Source organism: Corvus hawaiiensis, chromosome 2 (assembly GCF_020740725.1).
Source record: "Corvus hawaiiensis isolate bCorHaw1 chromosome 2, bCorHaw1.pri.cur, whole genome shotgun sequence".
NCBI lineage: Eukaryota > Metazoa > Chordata > Aves > Passeriformes > Corvidae > Corvus > Corvus hawaiiensis.
Genome location: NC_063214.1, coordinates 87,770,043 through 87,792,515, shown reverse-complemented (window position 1 = coordinate 87,792,515; position 22,473 = coordinate 87,770,043). Strand labels below are relative to the sequence as shown.

General features: G+C 38.5%; 1 protein-coding gene across 2 annotated transcripts in view; it reads right to left on the bottom strand.

The window, feature by feature from the left end:
- The window catches only part of DHRSX (dehydrogenase/reductase X-linked), a 163,077-nt gene that overhangs the window by 102,716 nt on the left and 37,888 nt on the right, over positions 1–22,473 (bottom strand). For both annotated transcript variants that reach the window (XM_048324043.1, XM_048324051.1), the window contains one exon: positions 10,890–10,958. In XM_048324043.1, coding sequence (XP_048180000.1) covers positions 10,890–10,958 — 69 coding nt within the window. The remainder of the gene's footprint in view (positions 1–10,889; positions 10,959–22,473) is intronic.

Sequence of the window (22,473 nt, the reverse complement as noted above, 5' to 3'; positions counted from 1 at the left end):
TTTTAAAAGGTTGCTGCAATGGCAGCTTGTGGAAAGGGTCCATGAAGCCAGGCAGCCAGGAAAGCACCACCTAGGTCCATTCCCCATCAAGCTGCAGAGAACAGACTGAGGCAGGGACCCACAAACACTGTTTCCTTTCAGCCCCCACTCCTGACACAACTGTCCCCCATGAGTCACCATGCTGCACTGGACCCAAACTCCCCAGAGCACGTGCTTCTTACCATAGGCTGAAGGAAATTAATTAAATTCCCTGTTCTGTCCTCATTTTGCTGTTTTACAAATCCCTAAAACTGGGACTGGCAGGTAGAACTTTACTAGCTGAAATGAAAGATTAGCCATTTTGCATCCAGCTTCGAAAAAATAACCCCCATGGAAACACTTTGGAAGCACAGAAGAATGACTTTATTTTAAAACATTATCTTCAGAAAATAAGGTAAAATTACATTTAAGAGACAAAGGATATAGGTGCTAAATTTTCACACAGCCTAAGAATGGTATTTCTGGACTACCCTTGAGAAATTACCTTTGGTGACAGCAATTTACATCACCTGATGAGTTCTTTATCATCTAAATAAAAAAAATTATTAGGATCTGTGCATCAGACTCCCCTAAAGACTGTGCACCCACTGCACAAGGCTGAGACCCCGGGCTCTGCCCCAGTCTACTGCCTGGACAGCCTGCCCACAAGGAGACAGAGGCAGACCTCAGAGCTCAGAGGGGGTGAAGGACCTCTCAGCTCAGCCTCAGTCAGCTCCCCAAAGCTGCTGTAGCCACGATGTTCTGCCCATCTCCATAGATACACACACTGCCAGCACCCTGGGACCCAATGCTCACCAATAAATGCAAACATGGGCCTAAATGCTCTACTTTTGACTGCACTGAGATGAAGAAAAAGTTAATTGTATATGGGAAAACTGCAACAAATTGTTCTTTTTTGTAAGCAAAGGCAAGCATACTATTTTATCCTGCTGGGTGGAAACATGGAAATGGGTACTGCTTTCTGATTAGCATATTTCTAGAGGTATGACTCAAGCAAATTAAAAACAAACAAACAAATAAACAAACAAACAATATTCCATCTTCTCTCTGTAGGACCGACTGAAAGGGCATCTGGAGAGGCAAACACAACATAGTTATATATCATTGGTAGTTGTCAAGGTAACTACAGGATTATGATTCCAGACTAAAAAATTCTTTCATCTATCTTCTCGTATAGCAGTCTTTGCCCAGCCACTTGAGGTCATCTTAACTGGAGGAAGAGCCTAAGATTCTCAGGAGAACTGCTCAGTATATTATCATTATTCTTTCCCAAATAAGCACATTACTTGACATCTCCTTCTATCATCTATAAACAATGGCTCCAAAGTATAAGGCCTTCATGGCATTGGAGATGTGCTCTGCCTTCTACTTTCAGAAACAAAGTCTTGAAGGAAATCCCATTTGAAGACATCACTTAGCCAGGGACAGAACAATTAAATTTGCATCAGCTCAAAGAAAAAAAAAAAAAAAATAGACTGATGGAAAGAGGGTTCATACTGACACAAAAGAAGTGTTGTCCATAGGATATTTCCACTTTGTGGCAATTTTTAAACGAAATCTTTTTTTAAACAAACTTTTGCAAAATGTTCCTGTTAAAAAACCCAAATCATTTATAGTGTGCATTTACAAATCAACACAAAGCATTGATAAGCAGAAGTTTATTAGTTCAGGAAGATTTTAAGGTCTAGATTCTAAAACAAAGATTGTCTTTTATAGTACAGTAGTCTGGGACATAAGAAACACAGTTGGGATGAAAAGCCTCTGATCTGCATCGGGCTGAACACAAACTGCCACTTTTCAGGTTAATCCCTTCTACTGAGATTTTACACTTTCTCTGTATTATTTTGTAGATATGAGTGTAAAAGTGTTTCTGTCTCTCTTTTGCCAATAAATGCTTCATGTCATTCAAACACACATACCTCTTAGAAAAATTCCGTCTTCACAAAAATTTGTTCCAATTAGGGCCATGGGATTTTTGCATGGACTGACTTTCAAGTGTTAAGTATAAGCTAGGAGAAAGCCTGCAATATTTTAGGTTGGAAAATTAACTTGTTACAAACCTCGACTTCAGAAGCCCCCGACTCCCATGACAAAGTTTTGAAAAGGAGAAATTGCTTTTTTCCTTATAATATTTTTCCTTCCTTTTATTTTCCCTCTGATATGCCATCAAATTCTTAAAGAGACAGAAGTACAGACACTGTATCATCTAAATGAGATCCATGTTCCAGGAAGCTTAGTTGCTGTAAATTACTCTTTTAAAAAGCGCAAGTCTGTGAGCATAAGTGAGATTGAAGTAAAATGAGAGGAAACATGGAACAACAGCAAATCCTGCCAAGAGCCACAGAGATCTCTCTCCCACCACAGGCCCCCACATTTTTCATGCTTGGGAGGTAAAACATTGGCAAGGATTATTTTTCAACTAGGTCAAAGTAAATGTTGGAAAGATGATTTCATTTATTTCATCTCCTCAAGTCACATCAGTTGTGAAGAGCTACTCCTGCTAAGCAGCCGGAAGTCAACAGTAATCTTGGTAAGAGAAGTCAGTGGCAGACATAATGTTAAAATGAAATGAGGAATGAAACACAGCTGTGCATTATCATGGGGAAATTAATCAGGTGGTGGTAACAGCTCACATCACCTTGTCCAGAAACAGTGCCTCAATACAGGAAGAGAAATCCAAACTGAGACATGATTATTAGGCATGTAATGATCCTCACATTAGATGTTTGGCTTAACTGAAGAGTCTGTAAGTCTCTTTAGGAATAGTCCTTTTTCTTCTTACAAGCAAGATTTTCTAGCAGCAAGTATCAGAAAAGACTATGAAAAAGAAAAAAACCAAAACCAAAAAACATTACAGACTGCCTGCAAGACTTTAAATAGGCTCAGGAGGGTTTTGAAGTATACATGAACATGATAATTTACAGTCAGAGTGTGAAAATGTGGCAGAGATGACATGTATCATGTAATCTTGAACACATTTAATTTGAAACTTAGATTTTAAAACTTGAGTCTTAAAATAAAATATATTAGTCTATGCCCTGCACAGAGAAAAAACCAAACCTAAACCAAAACAAAACCAAGAACAAAAAAAACCAAACAAAACACACAAAAAAACCTAATCAAAAAAAACCCCAAAAAACCAAAAAATAACCCAAAAAAACCCACACACAACAACAACAACAGTAAAACAAACCAAAAACCTAAACACCAAGAAAAGGAAGAAGGGAAGCTGCTTTGGAGTCATTCTTACTCTAAATATCAGTGCTCCTACACTCCTTCTCTTTGTTTCCATGGAACTTTTTTTTTACTTGCACAGATGTGGGTTTTTGCACTGCTACCAAGTTCTTTTCAAACACCTGCTTCCTAAAACTGCAGTATGGTCAAATTATTGCTATTCTTATCACTATATGTGCCTAGGAGTCTTAATAATGACACTGTATGAACACTGATACAGTTTCTGGAAGGCCCCGGAGTCCTGGAATCCGTGTATGTTACAGTACCCGTATTCAGGTCTGGACACACAAAGCAGATAGGGTTTCATGTGGGTTTGGCAGCTAAAATTTGCTAGACTTACAGAGTTACAGGGTGGCTGAGGCTGGAAGGAGATTGTCCCTGCTCATACTGGGCCACCCAGAGGTGGTTGCCCAGAATTGTGTTCAGATGGCTTTTGACTATCTCTCAAGATGGAGAATCTATGAGCTTTCTGGGCAACCTGTGCCAATACCCAAAAGCTCTTATGCTAAACAAAAAAACCAAAGAAAAACAGTTTTCCTATTTTTAAATGGAATTTCTTGCATTTTAGGTTGTGCCCATTGCCTCTGGTCCTGTCACTGGACACTGGTGGGGAGAGCCTGGCTCATAACTTACTTAAGAACTTCAATTCTTTGCCATTGAAAAATAGTCCTTGAAGCACAAATTAAGCATGGCACACTGGCATTGGTCCTTTGGAGGGGCAGAGGCTCCTCTCTAGCTGTGCTTCCTCTGGAGCTTTGCCATCCTGCTGCAAGGATGGAGCTGACAAGGAAAGACCAGCACTCCCTGCGCACTCAGGCTGCCCAGCATCTGTTGTTTGACGTGCAACTCATACCTGGGAGGTTGCTCACACGGCATTCAGGCTCTGCTTATTCCACGTTTACTTCAGCCCACTAGTTCTCCATGCTCTTGGCAGCTGGATCCCCAGCACGGAAGCCAATGGCATTTCCACAGAAAATATTCTACTTGTTATAAGCCAATTAACTTCTAAAGCCCTACATGTAACCCACAGAAGCTAGGTCTATATAATGTAGTTCTTGGAAGAGAAATATGAAAGCATTCCAGAGGGAAAGCAAATTGCTTTTTTCTTGGCTTTGTCTTTCAGTATATGCTGGCAATCTTCTTGAAAACAGACAAGGTCTGGAAATAGCTCACACAACCTGCCTGCAACTACTGCTTGAGATGGAAAAAATAATGGCATATTAAAGGAGGTGACAAACCCAGGAGCACCTTTATTCAGCCACTGCACAACATCACGACTCTACAAGTACATACAAGAGGATCAAAATCCTGTAGAAGTCTGAAATGGGAGCTTTTTCCAGCCTTGAAGAGGCAATTTTAATTTGAAACTCCCTTTCTCCAGATTGCCTTCAGTAGGGCAGCACAATCAGCAAAATCCTAACCTCAGAGCTTTGGTGCCATTAGTCACACAAAGCTTTGGTGATTTACAGTCAGAAAATCATTTCAAGACATCTGACGGGACTTTGTTATTCTGCCTACAGCTACACCTGTGCACTTCTTTGTCTCTAAGTTTCAATTAGAGATAATTTAAATAAGAGAAAATCATGTTTCCTAGTGGCAGAGCCTGTTAATGAAATGTGTTTCACATTTCCAATGGAAATGGGAATTCAGGAAACCAACAGGCAGAACTTGTGCCTGAATTATGAATACATTTCACATTTGAAAGACTTTATCTCCATCTCACTATCCAGATATGCAATTCACCTTCAGCTACATGAACCATACTCATATTGCTCTTAATTTCTGATTTGCCACAGTCTTAACATGACAACTCAATTTCTGAAGTGTTTTAAGAAACCCAAAAACTAGGGGGTTCTCTATTGTTTTAAATATCTGTAAGAACTGAGTGGGGGAAATATTGTATCATGTTACACTGGAAGTCAAAAGGAGAACAAGAAAAGACATAAGCAAACAGGCTTAATGTATTTAACCATGGTTTTGGTTCAAAGAATTACGTAAAACAAACAGAAAAGCAGGACAATTGAATTGAAAACTTTTCACCTAAGCGATTTTATCACAGGGCTCTGGAGACACCTTTCTGTGGATTAAAATCTTCCCTGCTTAACACGAAGCAAAAAGTCACCAGCTTTACTGGGTAAGGGACATAAGTGCTGTGAGCACAGAGAAGAAGTATTAGCCCATGCATTACTTTCTTGGACTCCAGAAAGGAGTCTTCCATCTCTTGTGCATGGGGATGATCCAGTCAGAAACTTAGATTAACACATCCAATATTTTTCAAGATTCAGATATTTTCATATGGCTTGAATATACCTGATAAAACCTCAGGTGAGGCTATGGAAGGAAAAGAAATCTTAATGTTTAGGCAAGGTTCTTATACCTGTCATCAAGTGACAAAGCAGAACAACTCTGCAGGGTCCTGCAAAGCTGCCCACTGTCAGACTGAGATTTCTCTACTCCCATTCATATCAACACCTTGTCTTTCAAGATGCCTTCATCAGCCTGGTGTTCACCTGTACAACTCTGAGGGCGGTTGACCTGCCAAAGCCAAGTACTGGAGATAATGCACCAGCATGAGAACAGAAACCGTGTAGAGGGAAACTGCACTGTTATTGCCAGGTAGCTCTTTAAACCAATCCTACAGGTCTTTCAGCATCAGCAGTGGTAGAGAAAGGATATTCCAAGAGCAGGAAGTGGTAGAAGAGACAAAGTAGCCACATTAGGTCTAGCCACAAGACCAGGATGCTATGCTCTTACAACTCAAAAGTACACCACAAAAAACAAATCTGGTGCAAGCAAGCATAAACTCATGCAAGTTTATGCACACGTGTAGAAAATATGTCTCAACTACAAATATTTTCCACTATTTTTGAGTGGTTGGATGACCACTTCCATAATGACATCTTTGACGTACCATGTGGAAGAAAAAGTCCTGGCAGACACTTCTGCACATATTATAAGGCATCAGTCTTTGCTGAACTGAACTCTTTGCTGAACAAAACTCTAGCTCACGTGCTGGGAATACCACCACCAAATTTAAAAGTTTGTGAATTTGGGAACTCAGCAGCTGACTTCCTCTAGCCTGCAGGGAAAGCTAACAACAGTCTGGTACAGAGCAGAAAAAGGTGGACTGTTCTGTTAAAAATGGTGCCTGACATACAGCAAGCATTGGTGGAGAAACCACCCACGAGTTATTCTGTAATTACATGTGGTACATATCGGCTCTACTATCCCTTCTTCTTTCACGTCAGTTCTTCAATCTCAGATCTCTAATAACAAGGAAAAATTCCTTGATTATTAGCAGGTTATACTACAAAAGGAAGCAAGAGACTTTCTCATTTCCTTATTCCCTGGCTAAGCCACATGTAGCATAAACATCTCTAGAGAAAGTCCTGGGAAAAAGCCAGGCTTGTTAAATGCATGCGAATTGCTTTTAAGACAATTCAGCCTACATTTGGCCCACACTGTCTTGATGTGGGTCAGACTGTAAATGACACCATTTGGTTGCCACTGTGCTAACCTCTGCATTCCTCTGACTCTGAGGGAGAAAGTCTCTTCTTCCTGTCTCAGCTGACTTCAAATGGAAGTCTCATGAATGCTGCGAATTTAGCTCGTAGTTCTATAATTGTGGTTTTATTTGAATTGCCACAAAAATGTTGGGTGAGATTAAACACAGACTTCTCCTTTTGAAGAGGTCTATGGTTATAACGATTTTTACACCCTCTTTTCTCACTAACTTTTAATTTTTTTCTTCTTTGACTCTAGTTGCAACTCCAGCTCCTACACTCCAGTTGTGAGAGCCTTCCCTTGATACTGTGCTACATGATACTTATGCATAAAGTTTTGCTAATTGCTGGTTCCATTGGCATTCATGAACCTATGCTGGAATGAACGAACCTTTCATTCATGTTTATATATGAGTTTCCAACATTTGTATATTTGTAATCATGGGGTTAAATCCAGCTTTTGTTTGCAGAGACATAAGCTGAGGGTAACTGAGTCAGGAGATATAACTCTGTTATATAAATGGAAAGATTCTTTTCCAGTATCATTGAGAGCTGAGTTTATCACAGAAACCTCTCATTTCCGCAACTCAATGAAGTTTGTTCACAACTAGTAACTACAGTTATAGCTACATTAACAAGCAGTTTGGATCAGTAGAAGACCATTTCTGGAGCTCATTTTGTGCTGGGCACCTGACATAGGCACTGCTGCAGGTCTGTGGAAGGCTTAGTTCAGATAAACCCTTAAATTTGCTCCCATGCACTAATGCTCTGTTACTGCTGCAACTCACCTCCCAGGCTAGTCCTGTCCAAAGGGAATCCAGGCCAGGACCTGCAGCGCCCTTCCTGACAGGAACCTGTGCTCAGCAAGCAGCCAACAGCTGAGGGTTGCCTGAAAAGCACCCTCCTGATCTAACTAAGGAAGATATTAACACAGACACACCCTATGTGCAAATTACAGACTTACCCAATTAGAATTTCTCTGTGGCAATCCCAAACCATCAACGATTTTCCCAGCCATATAATTGCTACTATTAACAACACAAGTTCCCAATTTAACAAATGGAAGCAAGATAAACGTCCACATCATCCTGCCTTCTCCCAGCCTTATGATTCAGGGTGTAACAATCTGTTGCCCTTGGTCTTTTGGAAACAGTGCCCATGTGAGAATTTTAATGACAATGCAGCACTACTTCTGGCCTGTTCTGGATATCTAAGGGCTGTGATTTCTTTATCATGGAGGAGATTCTGATGGTTAAGCTAACTGGGTCTATCATGCCCCAAGGACTTGTAGCTTATTTACTTCCACTCAACTGCCCATGTACGTCCTCCCTCTTTACACTTTGCAATAGGTTACTCAGAACAGAGACCCAAAACCAAGGACTTAAAACAGTCTGGAATCAGCAGGGAATCAGCAGAGAGAGGAACCAAGGAGGTTTCTGATGAAGCACCAGGGGAGAAGATGGGTGGAAGGAAGCGGTGAAGTGTGAAGTGATACATTGCTCAGATTTTCTGAGTCCTTTAGCATGGCTGCTTTGTAGGCAAATGGCTGCAACTGCTTTCCTCTCCAGTAATCTCCTCTCTTTTGGCATTGGCTCTGCTTTCCATGCCTCCAGCATGGGAAACCAGGCGTCCTACCTCCCTGTATTCAGAAGTTTTGTCCGTTCTTTTTTCATGTCTTGCCATTCTTTTACAAAAAAAAAAAATCCCATCACCTGCCTGCATAGCCTTTTTATTACTACCCTTTATCCTCCTCTGCAACTGTTAGCACATTACTGCTCATCAGCTGCTTCATAAGAATTACTTACATACATGCTTTGAATCTCACTTGTCCCAGAAGTAAGTATAGATTATGTCAAGTAAAACTACTTACCCTTAGATTTCAGACAGAGCCCCAGACAGACAGTGGGCCAAGACAGAGAAGGATGATAGTGCCTTAAAAACATTGTAATTACTTGCATTCAATATGCCTGGCATTTTCCCAGAGCTGTCTCCGGGGATGTTTGTACTATGTATGGCTCAGCCAGGCAACAAGGAGAGGACAAGGTCTTTTGCTCCCTTTTGCTGTCTAACCTGATAAAAAGCAAGGAGATTTTCTTTGTTCTAAGAGATCTGAGATCTGGATAACAAACTGATGGCACCCACTCATGTTGTTTGTCCATAATAGCCATATTGACCCAATCCTTGACCACACTGGCTGCCCAACAATACTATTTTGAGTAGTTCTCCTTCAAGAGTCTGATATTCCTGATGGGAACGGTTTCTGTAAAGCAGTGTTTTCATATGGGCCATGAAAAATGCTCAAAGAAAAAGCACGGGCAAAGGGTCAAGACAGCCAATAATGTTTCTACGCAGTGACTAAACAGATCTTGAGCTGTAGCTTTTGAAAAGGTGATACTCTTGCACAGCCCTGTCTTGGTCACAGTATCTATGCACACATCCTATTGAAGGCAAAGTGCAAATTCATTGATAAACAGTAAAAAAGGAGTGGCACTCAGATCTGCACAATTCTTTTGTACAGGACATTGCACTCGCAAATACAAATTTGCCTCAGGCAGTGAGAAATTCTGAAAAGGCAATACTCTTCCAATTTATTTTTAGGCCAAACTTACCAGGGCCTGAGATTACTAAAGCCTCAGTCAAAATAATTACAGTGAGGAACAACTTCAGTCGACTTTAAATACACTTTCAGCTTCCTCAAACTGCCATCTGTATCTTAACAGTTTATAACTGAGGGCTACAACTGAGTTTAGTTAGAAAAATCAAGAAAGACTGGGATGCTAGAAAAGCCTGTGATAACACAGAAGGGAGAAAATAAGACAGACCCTGGTTTATTCAGCTTCATGCAAGTCATGTGATGTAATTAATTCCAACTGGTTTTGGTCTCTGTACAGAAACTTCCAGCAAAAAGAGTTTAATGATGTAATAATTACCTTTTTCCTTTCATGATCCTTCTAACTGTGCCTTAATTTATGATGCTTTTAACATGTATCCTGAGGCTATAATGGATGCACATTTATTTAAGTCAAAAGATAAATCTTAATGAAAGGTTCTTTTAACACAATAATTAACATGCATTTTGATCATCATAACAGTAATTATTAGAGGCACAAAAACAGAAACAGATCTCAGAAGAAGCCCTGAAGATCCTAAATAGGTTGGACTAGCAACACTGTCCTATCATTTTGCCAAGAAATGTTACATCAAAGTGGCAGGAATGAATCATCATACACTATTAGGAACTACACCCAGTGAAACCCAGGGACAAAAATATGAGCTGCACTAACCTCCACCATAAACTGCAAATTACAGTCACAGAGTGGATAGTGTGGAACATGCCTTTCCTCTCACTTATCAAGCTATGCTCTCCTTATATCTCCACAAACATGATAGATCATCAGATAAAGAAAATAAGAGAAAAACCACAAAAATGTAGGAATTTAGGCTTGATATGAAAGGTCCATTTATATTTAATTTATATTTATATTATATTTTACTTTATGAAGTATTATAAGCTCTTAACATGTGTCAACACAATCAAGCAGCCTTGATCTTTCAAAAACTAGTACCTCCTAAAACAAGAAAAGAGCACACACTCTCACCTGCCGTCATCCTCTCCTTAGCAAAAATTACTGGTATTCTATTAAATAGCTATTTAATATGGCACGCTATTAAATCATTGTGCCCATACACATATGCAGGCAGACTTTAACTTGCAGGCAGCCCTTTTGCAATGACAAACAGTAAAGTCAAACAACTCTGAAAACATTTTTTTTAAAAAATATCCTATTTTACCCCTGAGTCAGATTTATTTCAGGAATTCAGTTCATAGAATCACAGAATCATTTGGGTTGGAAGGGACCTTAAAGAGCATCTAGTTCCAAACCTCCATGGGTAGGGACACGTTCCACTAGACCAGGTTCGTCAGATCTCCATCTAAACTGGCCTTGAACAAATTCCAGGGAGGAGGCATCTACAATTGCTCTGGGCAACCAGTTCCAGTGCCCTAGATTTAAAAAAAAGTTCAGCAATACACAAGGGGATCTCATATAAAAGGAGATGACCGCAAAAAGAGAGGGAAAAGAATTTCTTAAAGGAAAGTAGATAATATGGTACCTTTTCCAGTCAAAGTTTCTTCTTTTATTTTCCTCACCGCTTCTTGGCCATCACTTTCACTGTTTCCAGCTGTTAAAAGACAGAAAATGAAAAATTAGCAATACAATCATTTTAGGGAGTGCCATTATGAAGTGCTACCCACAGTGTAAAAGCAGTATGAAGTTTTAGGTGGAAAGATGTGCTTCCTTATGGTCAGGCAGCAGAGGTTGTCAAAGAGGGCTGCACAAATGCACTGCTGTTCACATAAGTTCTGCCAGTTACCTCATTAATTCATATAAAATAGGACTATCTACTGGACTAGCAGACTTGAGATTCGAGTCTGTGAGCCAAGTGAATTGTATCACATCCAGATTCTGCAAAACATTCACAACAGGTTAAAGCAGACTTCCCCTTTCTCTTTTTCCAAAATGAAGACTTCCACAATTGAAGGAAAGTCCTTACTACCCTGTTTCAAATGCTCATGAGAAGTTTTCTTAGTGCTAATATAAAATGCGATTAAGCGTCACATAAATGTCTTTTGTGCCATTTAGCTTTGGTGGGTGGTTACTAATTGCCTGACATTTGTTTGGCAATTTTTTTATAACATATCAAAGGAAAAAAAATAAGCACAAGAGAAATATTGGAATTGTTAACACAAGTTAAATTTTTTTAATTAACATTCAATTTATCCATCCACAAATATTTCCCATAGCATAAAATGTCAAAATATCTACTGTTTATTATCTAAATTGGATAAAAATACTGATATCTCTTATGAACATCATGAAGTTGCCTTCTTCTTTTCCTGATTATATAAAATTCTGCTGAAGTTTCTGTACAAACATCTTTTTCTTGTGCTGGCCTACAAGTCTCCTGTTCTCTCTTTCACATCACCACAGAATAAGATGAAGCTGGAAGAGACCTCAGGAGGTATCTGGTTCAGCTCCCTGTTCACATTAGCTGGTACATGCTTGTATTTACTCTAAGATGCATTCTTTTGAGAATGTAGTTTTAGCTGTGCTTCTGCAGTAAAAAGATTTGAAACACATCTTTGTTTTCATGATATGCAAGAAAACTCAACGTTTACATAAATTTAGCCAAAATAAATACATTTAGCATTCCAGGTACTGGAGAGCAAACAATTCTCACATAAAATCTAGAGTCATACAGGTGTACAACTGTTCTCCATAAATTCCATTAACTATGGAATTATACTGCTTGGAGAAAGAAAGAAAGAAAGAAAGAAAGAAAGAAAGAAAGAAAGAAAGAAAGAAAGAAAGAAAGAAAGAAAGAAAGAAAGAAAGAAAGAAAGAAAGAAAGAAAGAAAGAAAGAAAGAAAGAAAGAAAACCCAAAACAACAAAGCAGACATTTGCAGTATTTTCTTCTTGCTGTTTTTCTCCCTTTAAAACCATCCAGCCTTGTAGAGAAGAAAAACATTCAGTTTGATGCTAATTTCCAGATATAGATGCAGCATCAACAAACAAACCCTCCAGTGAAACTGCCGTTTCTGGGGAAATTTGTGCACAGGGTTCATGGGCAACAGATCAGTTTTCCTCACTGTTTTACCTCAAGAGATGTCCTAGAGTAGGATTTCAAACTCAGTGTGCTGTTATTAGGCTGGATAGTGTTATGCTAGAAATAAAAATACTTTTATGCCAATTCTGTGAAGGTCTGATTTGATTCCTCTTTTATTCAGCACCTCTCACACAGAGATCAGGCTTATTAAAGCCTCCAGTGTCTTGATTTAACTCTCAGTATGTTCATTTAATTTGTTCTTTTAAAAGAGCTTGTGTTCACAACAAATTTTAATTTGCTTTATTTTGCTGCTATATAAATGGTTATTCATTAAAGCTCAGTGCCTTCCAAACAAGCTCGTTTTATTCATATTTGCATATTTTTCATTCTAGACCACTGGGAAAAAAAAATAATTATTTTGCTAAACAGTCACTTCAGATGTGTGTTTGCAGCCTGATGCAACAGAGTTTGAAAGCCAGATGCTGAAGGCTGGAGTATTGCAAAATTGAAATAGCCTCGGTGAAAACTGCCACAGTAATAGAGGCTTTTGAAATCCTTCTTTCAAAGAAAATCCTGTAAGAAAGAATAAAGACACTGAGCAAAAGACCAAAATCTTTACAAAAAGTTCAAAGACCCTTAGATCAGAAAGATACCATGAAACTGGGAGGATAATCTAGGCTTCTGAGTCAGGTTAAGGAGATCAGCACCCCCTTGCCAAGGGCAGGTGGGAGAGGAAAGGGACATTGCACTTTTGCACTGCTACCCTTCTAGTACATCCTTCTGGGATCTTCTAAGCAAAGTGAGTGCTAGGCATCAAAAAGATCAACCTCCTTTCAAGTGCTACATTAATTATTCAAAATGAAAAAAAAAAAAAATGTTTTTCAAGTCACCAAGCTAACACAGTCAGCTTCGGGTTGGGAAAAATCAAACCTAATCTGCATCTTCTTGATGAAGTTGGGTCACTAAAGGGCACAATCTTCAAGTGCACTGACCAGGTGTACAGCACCCTAAACTCAGGAGGAGGATGGTTTACTACACGAGGATCAAATTCTTACCACTGTCAGCTGGTTTAGATCCCCAGTAGCGTATTTGTCGTGATTCTTTAAAAAACTTCATGATACACAAAATAATCCTCTGGCTGGATATCTTTTCAATGATTCACTATAATTTCCATATGTTCCACATACCAAAATTTGTCCATTTTAAGTGTTATAGCATCTGTAGCATAAGATCTGCCTACTCTGAATTCAAGTGGTTTGAAGGGAAGGCTAAGAAAGGGAAGACAGATCACATATTTTATGCAGTGAGGGGATCTTAAGAAAAGCTTTGAGAAAGAAGGATTCATTGTCTTGGGAGCTTAGATCATCAAAGTACCCAAAACCATAATTATCTTGCTTTTCATGTTAATTTAAAGTGTCTATTGGGAACTCAAAATAGATATAGTTGTCTCAAGAATTGTTTATGCAAGCTATTCAGTGCCCTATCTGATGTTTTTTTTTTTCACTTAGCCCCCATAGAATAGTGAAAAATTTAGGTGAGACTGATTCAATAACAATGCTGACTACAATCAACTCTGAAAATAAAACTAGTAATATAAAAATAAATCCATTCTAGATGAATGAATAAAATACTGAAACTCATGTTGCAAAAAAAGGAAAAGATATTTAAATATGACTTTTAGTCAAACAAATTTACTCATCTCTTCCACATTCACTTACACAAACACCACAAGTCAAAGCAAGTTGATATAAAGCCACCAGAGTAGTACATATTAAAATTCTTATCAGCAGCAATGGGCTTTGGATCTTATCCTAAATGTCAGGCTCTGTCATCTTAGTCACTTAAGTAGATCCTAACTCTGAAAGTTATTTGAGGGATTTCAACAGAATTATCACAGAGATTGCTCAGTCTGAATAAAGCTGAAAAAAACACAGCCAGTAGAAACCCAGTATGGGCTAAAGACACACTATTACTAGTTAAGGGGTTCTGATACATCTATATGTATTCTTTATACAATATTTTTAATTTCTTTGAAAGTGAATATCTCTCCAAAAGAGTAATTGCCACTCACACATTGAATATATGCACAAGATTGATCCTGATAAAGAAAGCAAGAGCTTTTTCAACTGGTGTTTTGCAAAACTAGGAATTTGCAATCTTGATGTTTCAAGGAAAAGTACTTCAGGGCATTATAAAGAAATTTAAAATAGTCTGTGATCAACAATAGAGCCTGCAAAGCTTAAGGGTACCTGGAGAGAATAAACCCACAAATCCAAAAAGCCCTTGCTTACCTAAGTTTGTCAGGGAAACAATAGATAACTTTACAGCGTTTGCAGAATGCCCCATGGCCCTCACCCCTCCCCACTGCTGACTTCGAGCAACCCAGGTTTAGAAGTGGTGCCCATAAACTCTTATGTATATGTGCATTACCAGGAAAAGCTTGGTGGTACAGTAATCAATTCTGTGTAAGTGTGTACCATCTGATTAAGGAGTTGCAAAGGATGATGGTTAGATGACTTTGTGCAAAAGAATATAAAATTTTCCAAATGGAAATTTGAATTAAGATGCCTCCTCAGAGTAGCATAATCCTCACTGTGATTAAAGGGGAACTGACTTCTTTAAAGCACCAGCCCGAAGACAGGACTTGTGAGGGCACCCAATGCCTCAAGAGAAAAACAAAATCCTATCAGCTGGTGTTAGGAAGATTATGATTTTATGACTGTGCACAACAACTAGAATATGCCTAAAAGAGAGGAATGACTGCCCCCAAAAAACTCAGAGGATGAGAAATTTGAACTCAATAAAACATGAGCAGGTTTATAATGGAATTTATAAAATCTTCAGTAGAAAAAGGAATACAGATCTTGGGTCTCACCTGTAAAATATTTAAGGCATGGATTTAAATAAAGCTGGGTATAAGGATGTGACCAGCTACAAAACTAAATTGTGAACATGATACAAACTTCCTTATGTCTAGAGATATCACATGCTTTTGTCATCAAGTTCATCATACAGCAGTCACAATTAAATACATGCCTTTTTTACATGGAAGGCAAAAACATTGTTGTAAATGTTTCTTTGAGAAAAGAAGCAAAAAATGAGCAAGAGAGAGAATGTCAAATTGCAAAGAAAAAAGAAATCATCATTATTGCCTTAGGTTTCAGCTACTCACCTGTTCCAACAAGAAGCTAAGAAGGACCCTATTTATCAAACCCAAAATATATCTAGACAAGTGCCCTATTTCCAACAATAACCTGTAGCAGACGCTTAAGGAAAAGATATGACAGCAGTAGGACTAGGAGTGTTTTTTTTCCAATACACCCTCTCAGAAGCAAGAAGTTTCAGAGATTTCCTTAACCAAAAGTCACACATGGCCTCCCAATGAACCTGGTCTGCACTACTTCACCTATTTGCAATTTCAGTTCATTCAAGCGCTTGACCGCCAAAGAGTTCTGGGGCAGCCGGCTCTGTGATTTAATGACACACTTAATTACATTCAAAAGGTTGTACTTCAGTAGTTTGTTTGTTGTTGTATTTTTTATTTTGTTGGATGTTCTCTACTTTGTGTACAGTAAGACAGGGAATGACCACTTCTTGTTCACTTTCTAAACCATTCATAATTGTATGATACCACACCTCAGTCATCTGTTTGGAAGCAGAAGGACCTTTGTTCTGTGCCCCACCTCATACAAAGCCATCCTGTACTCCTAACCATCACTCTTTAGTTTTTTCCAGTTCAACCAGACTCCTTTTGAGTATGCACAACAGGATGAACCAATGGTTTCTATAAAGGAAGAGGGACACTTTCTGTCCTGTTTTCATCTTCTTTCCTGCTAAGTAATATAATTTTATTTGCTTTTATGACTGGCATGAAATATCGATGATGTTGTACATAGAGCTTTCAACAGTAAATCACAATATTTATTTTACTCTTTGAGTAGCTGTTAATTTAGGTCCTATTCTTGTAAATACATAGGTGTGGCTGTTTTTTTCTCATATTCTGTATTTGCATTTACTAACACTCTGTATTTATGCATCCCTTCATAACAGTCATTCACTATTGGGAGATTATTTCCTACTCTTCATAGTAGTTAAGATTTCACAAGGCATCTTTGGATGCCACCCAGTCCCACCCTCTGCTACCACTGGTGGCCCAGGACCATGTCCAGTCAGATCTCAGGTATTTCCAGGGATGGACACTCCACAATCTCTCTAGGCAGCCTATGCCAGTGTTTGACCACTCACATTGTGGGGGGGAAAAAAAAAAAAAAAAAAAAAGGGGGTTTTCCCATCAGGTACTTATACACTGGAAAAGATCCCTCTAACCCTTCTCTCCTCTTCAGGCTGAATACAGCTCTCTCAGCCTCTCCTTACATGTCAGAAACTCAAATCCTTTAATTATCAATAGTCAAATTCATTTGACTATCCTAAACACATTTAAACAGAATGCATCATCTCACTGTTCACCCTGTATTCTGTATCTATCTTTTATAAATGTACTGAACATGTCTACGGGACCAGGAGTATCTTTGCTCCGGCCTGAAGCTGACAAATAATTTTTCAATGTTGTTTTCTGCCTCCTAATCTATTACTAAACTACAAGAGATCTTTCTCTTATCTCAAGACAAGCCAGACACTTTAAATCTTCTGGCATGAATCTTAAAAAAAAGCTTTTGAAAACCAAGACTAAATTAATTCACACAGTTGTTGAATATTTCAAAGCATTTAGCATAAATGCCTAATGAATAAATTAAACAAATGCCTAGAAAAAATGCAGTAACTCTTCCAAAATTCATCAACACATATTTAACTTTACATTTTTTAAGTGTCTGACTTATTTTTCAATATAAAATACACACTTACTGGCCTATGCACAACATTCTTCTGAAAACTGCCCAGCACCTGTATTTGTCCACCTTACACTTCTCCTTTACCAAGGATGATTTAAGGTTCTGTGCAGTAGATACTAGTCCAAAAATACTTTTACACTTCTGATGGATTTTGTTTTTAATCACAATGGCCTGTTTTAGACTGTTTTAATTTCTTTTTGATGTTTAGTACTGTACTTATACTGAGTTTGTATCAATCTCCATACTATTTTAAGCTCTGTGTCTTTTTAGCTGCTCATTTTATAGACTTCAGAGACAGTGAACAGATTGAAGACTCCAAGCTCATTTGGTTGCTCCTCGTAAGGATGCCTTTCCATCCCCCTGATAAAGCTTGTTTTCCTATAAACCCTTTAAAACCATTTTGAAATAGGCAGACCAGAACACAACATGGTATTTGATGTTCTGGCCCAAAAAGGATTCATACAGTTGAATCAACTCCTGTTGTCTGTTTAGTTGGTTCCTTTTCCAACTACTTATAATACTTGTTTTGATTTTTGCATGCTATGAAGCACCACTGAGTTTCACAGAATGATCTATTTTGACCCTGAGATGGACTTCCAAAGTGCTGACGGTCGACACAGAATCCATCATGTCTTTTTCTGGAGTTGAGATTTTTCCCCATGTCCATCACTCCATATTGCTCTACACTGAACTGCACATGCCTTTTAACACTCAGCTTCTTAATGGTCTTCCTGCAATTCTTCACACATCCCTGGTCTTTATCACCCTGAATAGGTTTGATACAATTCAAAGAACTTGTCTCTTCGTTATTTGCTCCTCCTATAAAATTATATGTTGAAAGCACCATATGTTAAAACAAGCACAGATGTGACAGTCTTCCAACAGAAATTAGGGACTAAAGTGTTTGACAAAAATCATACGTATTTGGAAGGCTGTGTGCACATGGATGGTGCATAAGTAACAGACAGTACTGTAAACAGAGTTTTTCATAACCCTGATTACAGTGCACTGATATGACAGAACCTGAACTGAATTACAATTATATAGCAATCTGCATGCATTTTTTTTATGCTCATACAGGAAAAAGAAACCATCACCCACTTTTTATAGGTTGGTAAAATTTTGACACTTCCTGACTAACTCTAGAACTCATTCAGGCCTAAAAAAACCTGGCTGAAATTAGAAAGATAAATACTTTTCTAGAAAAAAAATTATAACCCAAGCATCTCATAGATCTATGAATATTAAAAAAAGACTATTAAAGTAACCCAAAGAAATTTTCAGTAATTGAAATTAAATCAAACTGTCTCTGAAAATGAACAATTTCACCCTCTTGATAGGATTTAATTATCCCTCTAAAGTCACTTTGTAGTATTATACAATATAAAAATTGTCTGATTCATGGTACAGAGAATCCAGTTTGAAAATTGGAAATTAACCGGAATGAAAGAGGTGACAGAAATATCTCTTGCTTGGTCTCCTGCAGGGCTTACCGAGGTCACACAGAAGTGCTGAATCTGGTGATGGAAGTAAATTTATTTATGCCAGAATTGCAGAGCTCAAGCCAAAACTGAAGAGCTCAAATAAGTCACATGAATATATATACATATACATAAATATAATGAGATTGCTTCCTTCAAAGTGTGAGCCTGTCTTAGAAACCTGTGACACGGATATACTCAGACGTGATTACTCTGTCCTGAACGTGGTGTTTTATACCAAGCAGCATATGTGTAACATTGTAAAGGTGCAAATCTTTTGATTTTTCATTCACCATTTTCAGATAGAATTATCAAAACTTCTGTATTAGATGTTATCACACATTATCTTGGCCTTCTTTTACTAATGTACTCAGAAAAAAAAAGAAAAAAACAAATTTAGGCTCTTTTTTTTTGAGTCAACAATTTTAACATGCACTCACAGAATCCTCATAAAATTAAACAGCTGTGATAAAGGATAGAAGGAGTATGAAGAGTTTATGCATTTTATCAGTCTAAATTGAGACTCACAAAACTGTGGCAAACATCTTAAACCAGAGCTGAACATACTGTTTTTTATGACCTGGGCTGGGGGAGGTCATAGAAATGTCCAGGATATCTTGATTTCCAATGTCCTCATTGTGAAGAGCATATTTATTTTTAAGTGCACACAAAACACTACCTTCAATATCAGTCACTGCTGGATATGGTGTGTCATTTACCTTCTCTCTCTGAAAATGAAATTGCAAGTTTATTTATCAAGCAATAAATCACATAGGAGGGTGCAGGAACTCCCTGGCTTGATTCCGAAGACTCACCATAGCCATCAGTTTACCCAACCAGGGGTTTGCTGCCTGCCATGAGATTTTCCTGAAGTAAAAGCCCTGCTGACTGTGAGTAAAGCTACCAGGAAAAGCAGCCTGGCAAAAAGCCTCAGTGAAATCTATCAAACACACAGAAAATTACTTTCATCATTTCAGCATTCATCCCAACCTCTTTCCCAAGAAGAGGCTGAGGACAGGGTGAGCAGCACCCGCAGAGGGAAACCATCAGTGGGAGAATGGAGTCTTGTGCACCAGTACTGGGACTGGAAAGGAAGAAGGTGGAAAACAACTATGAAACCACTTTCTGTAAAGGCTCTGAGTGAACATACTGCCTTTTCGTACAGCGCCTATTCATGTTCCACAAGGTAACATGCTTCCTACTTATTTGCTTTCCTCATTCCATTGGTAGATCGGATTTAAAAGTAGGTTGCTTCAAATATTTACTCCTCTAAAATGTCAAACTGAATCAAAATCACATCCATCACAAATGGTGAATCATTTTTCACATCAGACATTCAGGCTTGACTCATTTGCCTGCTGCAGGGATATCATCCTTTATTGCTACAGTTCCTATAATGGGAAACAAGCATTCAGTGATTGAGCATGATTGACTGTAAGCTACATGAGTGTCTCTTGCAAGCCCAAATTCACTTAACATCCACACTTTTTTCACAGAAGTTCATGTCTATATACAAACATAGCGTGAAAACATTTGTAGAGGAGAAAGCTTGAGCACACTTGCTGTCTTATTTGAGCCTTGTGTGGCCCGAAGCTGAATGTGCTAATGCATGCCAGTGTGCCAGCAGATATTTTAAACATACTCTGGACACTTGGGCCCAACAGTGAGGAACAAGGATGGAAGGTCATTGCATTTAATGGGCTTTTGAGATTGTTATGATCTTGCAGCTGGAAAAGTGCCTGGGACTATCCATTCTACTGACAGGGCTGCTTTGGTCTGAAGAATTTCACAGGCAAAGAAGATGGCTGTGACTCACAGGGCTCAGTGTTTAGGTCAGAGTTTGCTTGGAAGAAATGAATCAGCTGCAAATCTTACTCATCAAATGCTTCCTATAATTAATTTCATTAATTTATGTTTGTAGAGATTCGTAGTGCAAGTAGTAAGATTGATAATACTGTAGAGCGAATGGAAGTGTGTGTGTTTGTAAGCACCAAAAGAAAAGGCAAAGTGTTAAAAGAATGTTCGTTATTGACAAACAAAAGACATGTTTAGAGGAGACTGTCCCTGTGTTGTGCATGTCAAGGCCACAGCACAGAAGACTGGCCAGCAGATAACCATGCACTCTGCCATCAGGAGAGTAACATCCACATTACAGCATAGTACCCATACCATTATTTTTTCTGTTAGCCCACCCTAAAAATAGGCTATAGACAGAGCCTATACATTGCAGACAAGGAAAAATGTGCTGAGAGCTGCTGAGCAATATAAAAGATCACAGAATGGTTGTGGTTGGAAGGGAGCTCTGTCCAATCCCCCTGCTAACGCAGTTTCACCTAGAACAAGGAGCACAGGGTCGCATTCAGACGAATTGTTGGTATGTCCAGAGGAGGAGACTGCACAATCCCTCTGGCGGCTCTGACCATAAACTGGCCTGTCATTTCTGACAGAGAAGAACCGCAGAGATGGGACAAGGATTTAGTAGCTGGCATGACCTTTTCCCATACTCAAGTGATGCTCACAAGACCACATGAGCTCATCTTGGTGCTTATGAGAGTACAGGTGAGGGTGTGAGTGAATGAGGTTTATGAGGGAGTGATTGTGAGTTGAAAAAAATTCAGCTTATTTAGAGATTCTGTACCTATACCTCACCTTCCCATTCCCAAAACTCTCACGCTGAATTTTGTTACATGGAATATCCTAAACTTCGAGTGATACAAAATAATTCTTAAAAAAAGAATGTTCTACGCTTCCATGACCCTATGCAAAGAGAAGAAAAGTACCCTTTCTCTTTTCCCACTGAGTACCTTTTTGCAGTCCACCTTAAAGATGAAAAGCAATTTTAGTGAAATATTAATGCTGACATCATTAGCTACATCTAGCTACATTAGCAACATCTAGCATTTAGCTACATAAAGAGGCATCTACTTGCATTTTGCAGACGCTTGGGTTTGACACATCTATTAAAACATGTATGAGTAAGTGGTGTTCCACGTTACACCTGTACGATTCCAGGACAACTCCATTAGTGTTACTGACTGCACTACTCTAAAAGTACACGGCTACTGTGCTCTCGTCCATTGTTTGGAGTGGATTTGGTTTTTTTTCTAATGACATGTATGCAAAGCTTTAGAGAGTTTTTATACATTCTGTATCAAAGCTGAACAAAATGGCATCACTGGGTTGATAGTATTCAATGAAACAGCAGTCTTAAGTGATTCTATGGAATAAAAGTTACAGTGGTTCAGGTAAAAATCTAGTTAAAGAAAGATGAAGTGAGAAAATTTATCATTTTAAACATATAAGTATTCATTATGTTACATTCTGATTTAGTAGACATATTAGTCATAAATATATATGTGTAGTACAGAAAGCTTTAAAATAGGAAGTCTCCTAAGTAGTGTCTGCTTAGAAGAAATGGTGCACACAGGACCATTTTTGAATTTGTAGAGAAATTCACCTGACTTCAAATGTCTCACTCCAATCTTATAAACTCTTTATTATCCATGGAGAGAAACAGGCACCTCCAGAAGGTGAATTGTCCAGTCTGTCTCAGACTGACATGACTGAATCTCAAGGTATTTATTTCCTTGTCTTGGCTACAGAGGCTTCTTACAGTGACAAACTGGGAAGTAAATGTGTAATTTTTACACGGATGAGGTTGTAAGCGCTTCCTCTGCCCTTATAACACAGATCATCCCCCACTAATCACCATAATATTCCTTCAAGGTTTTCATTTGTTTTCCTCTTAATGAACATGT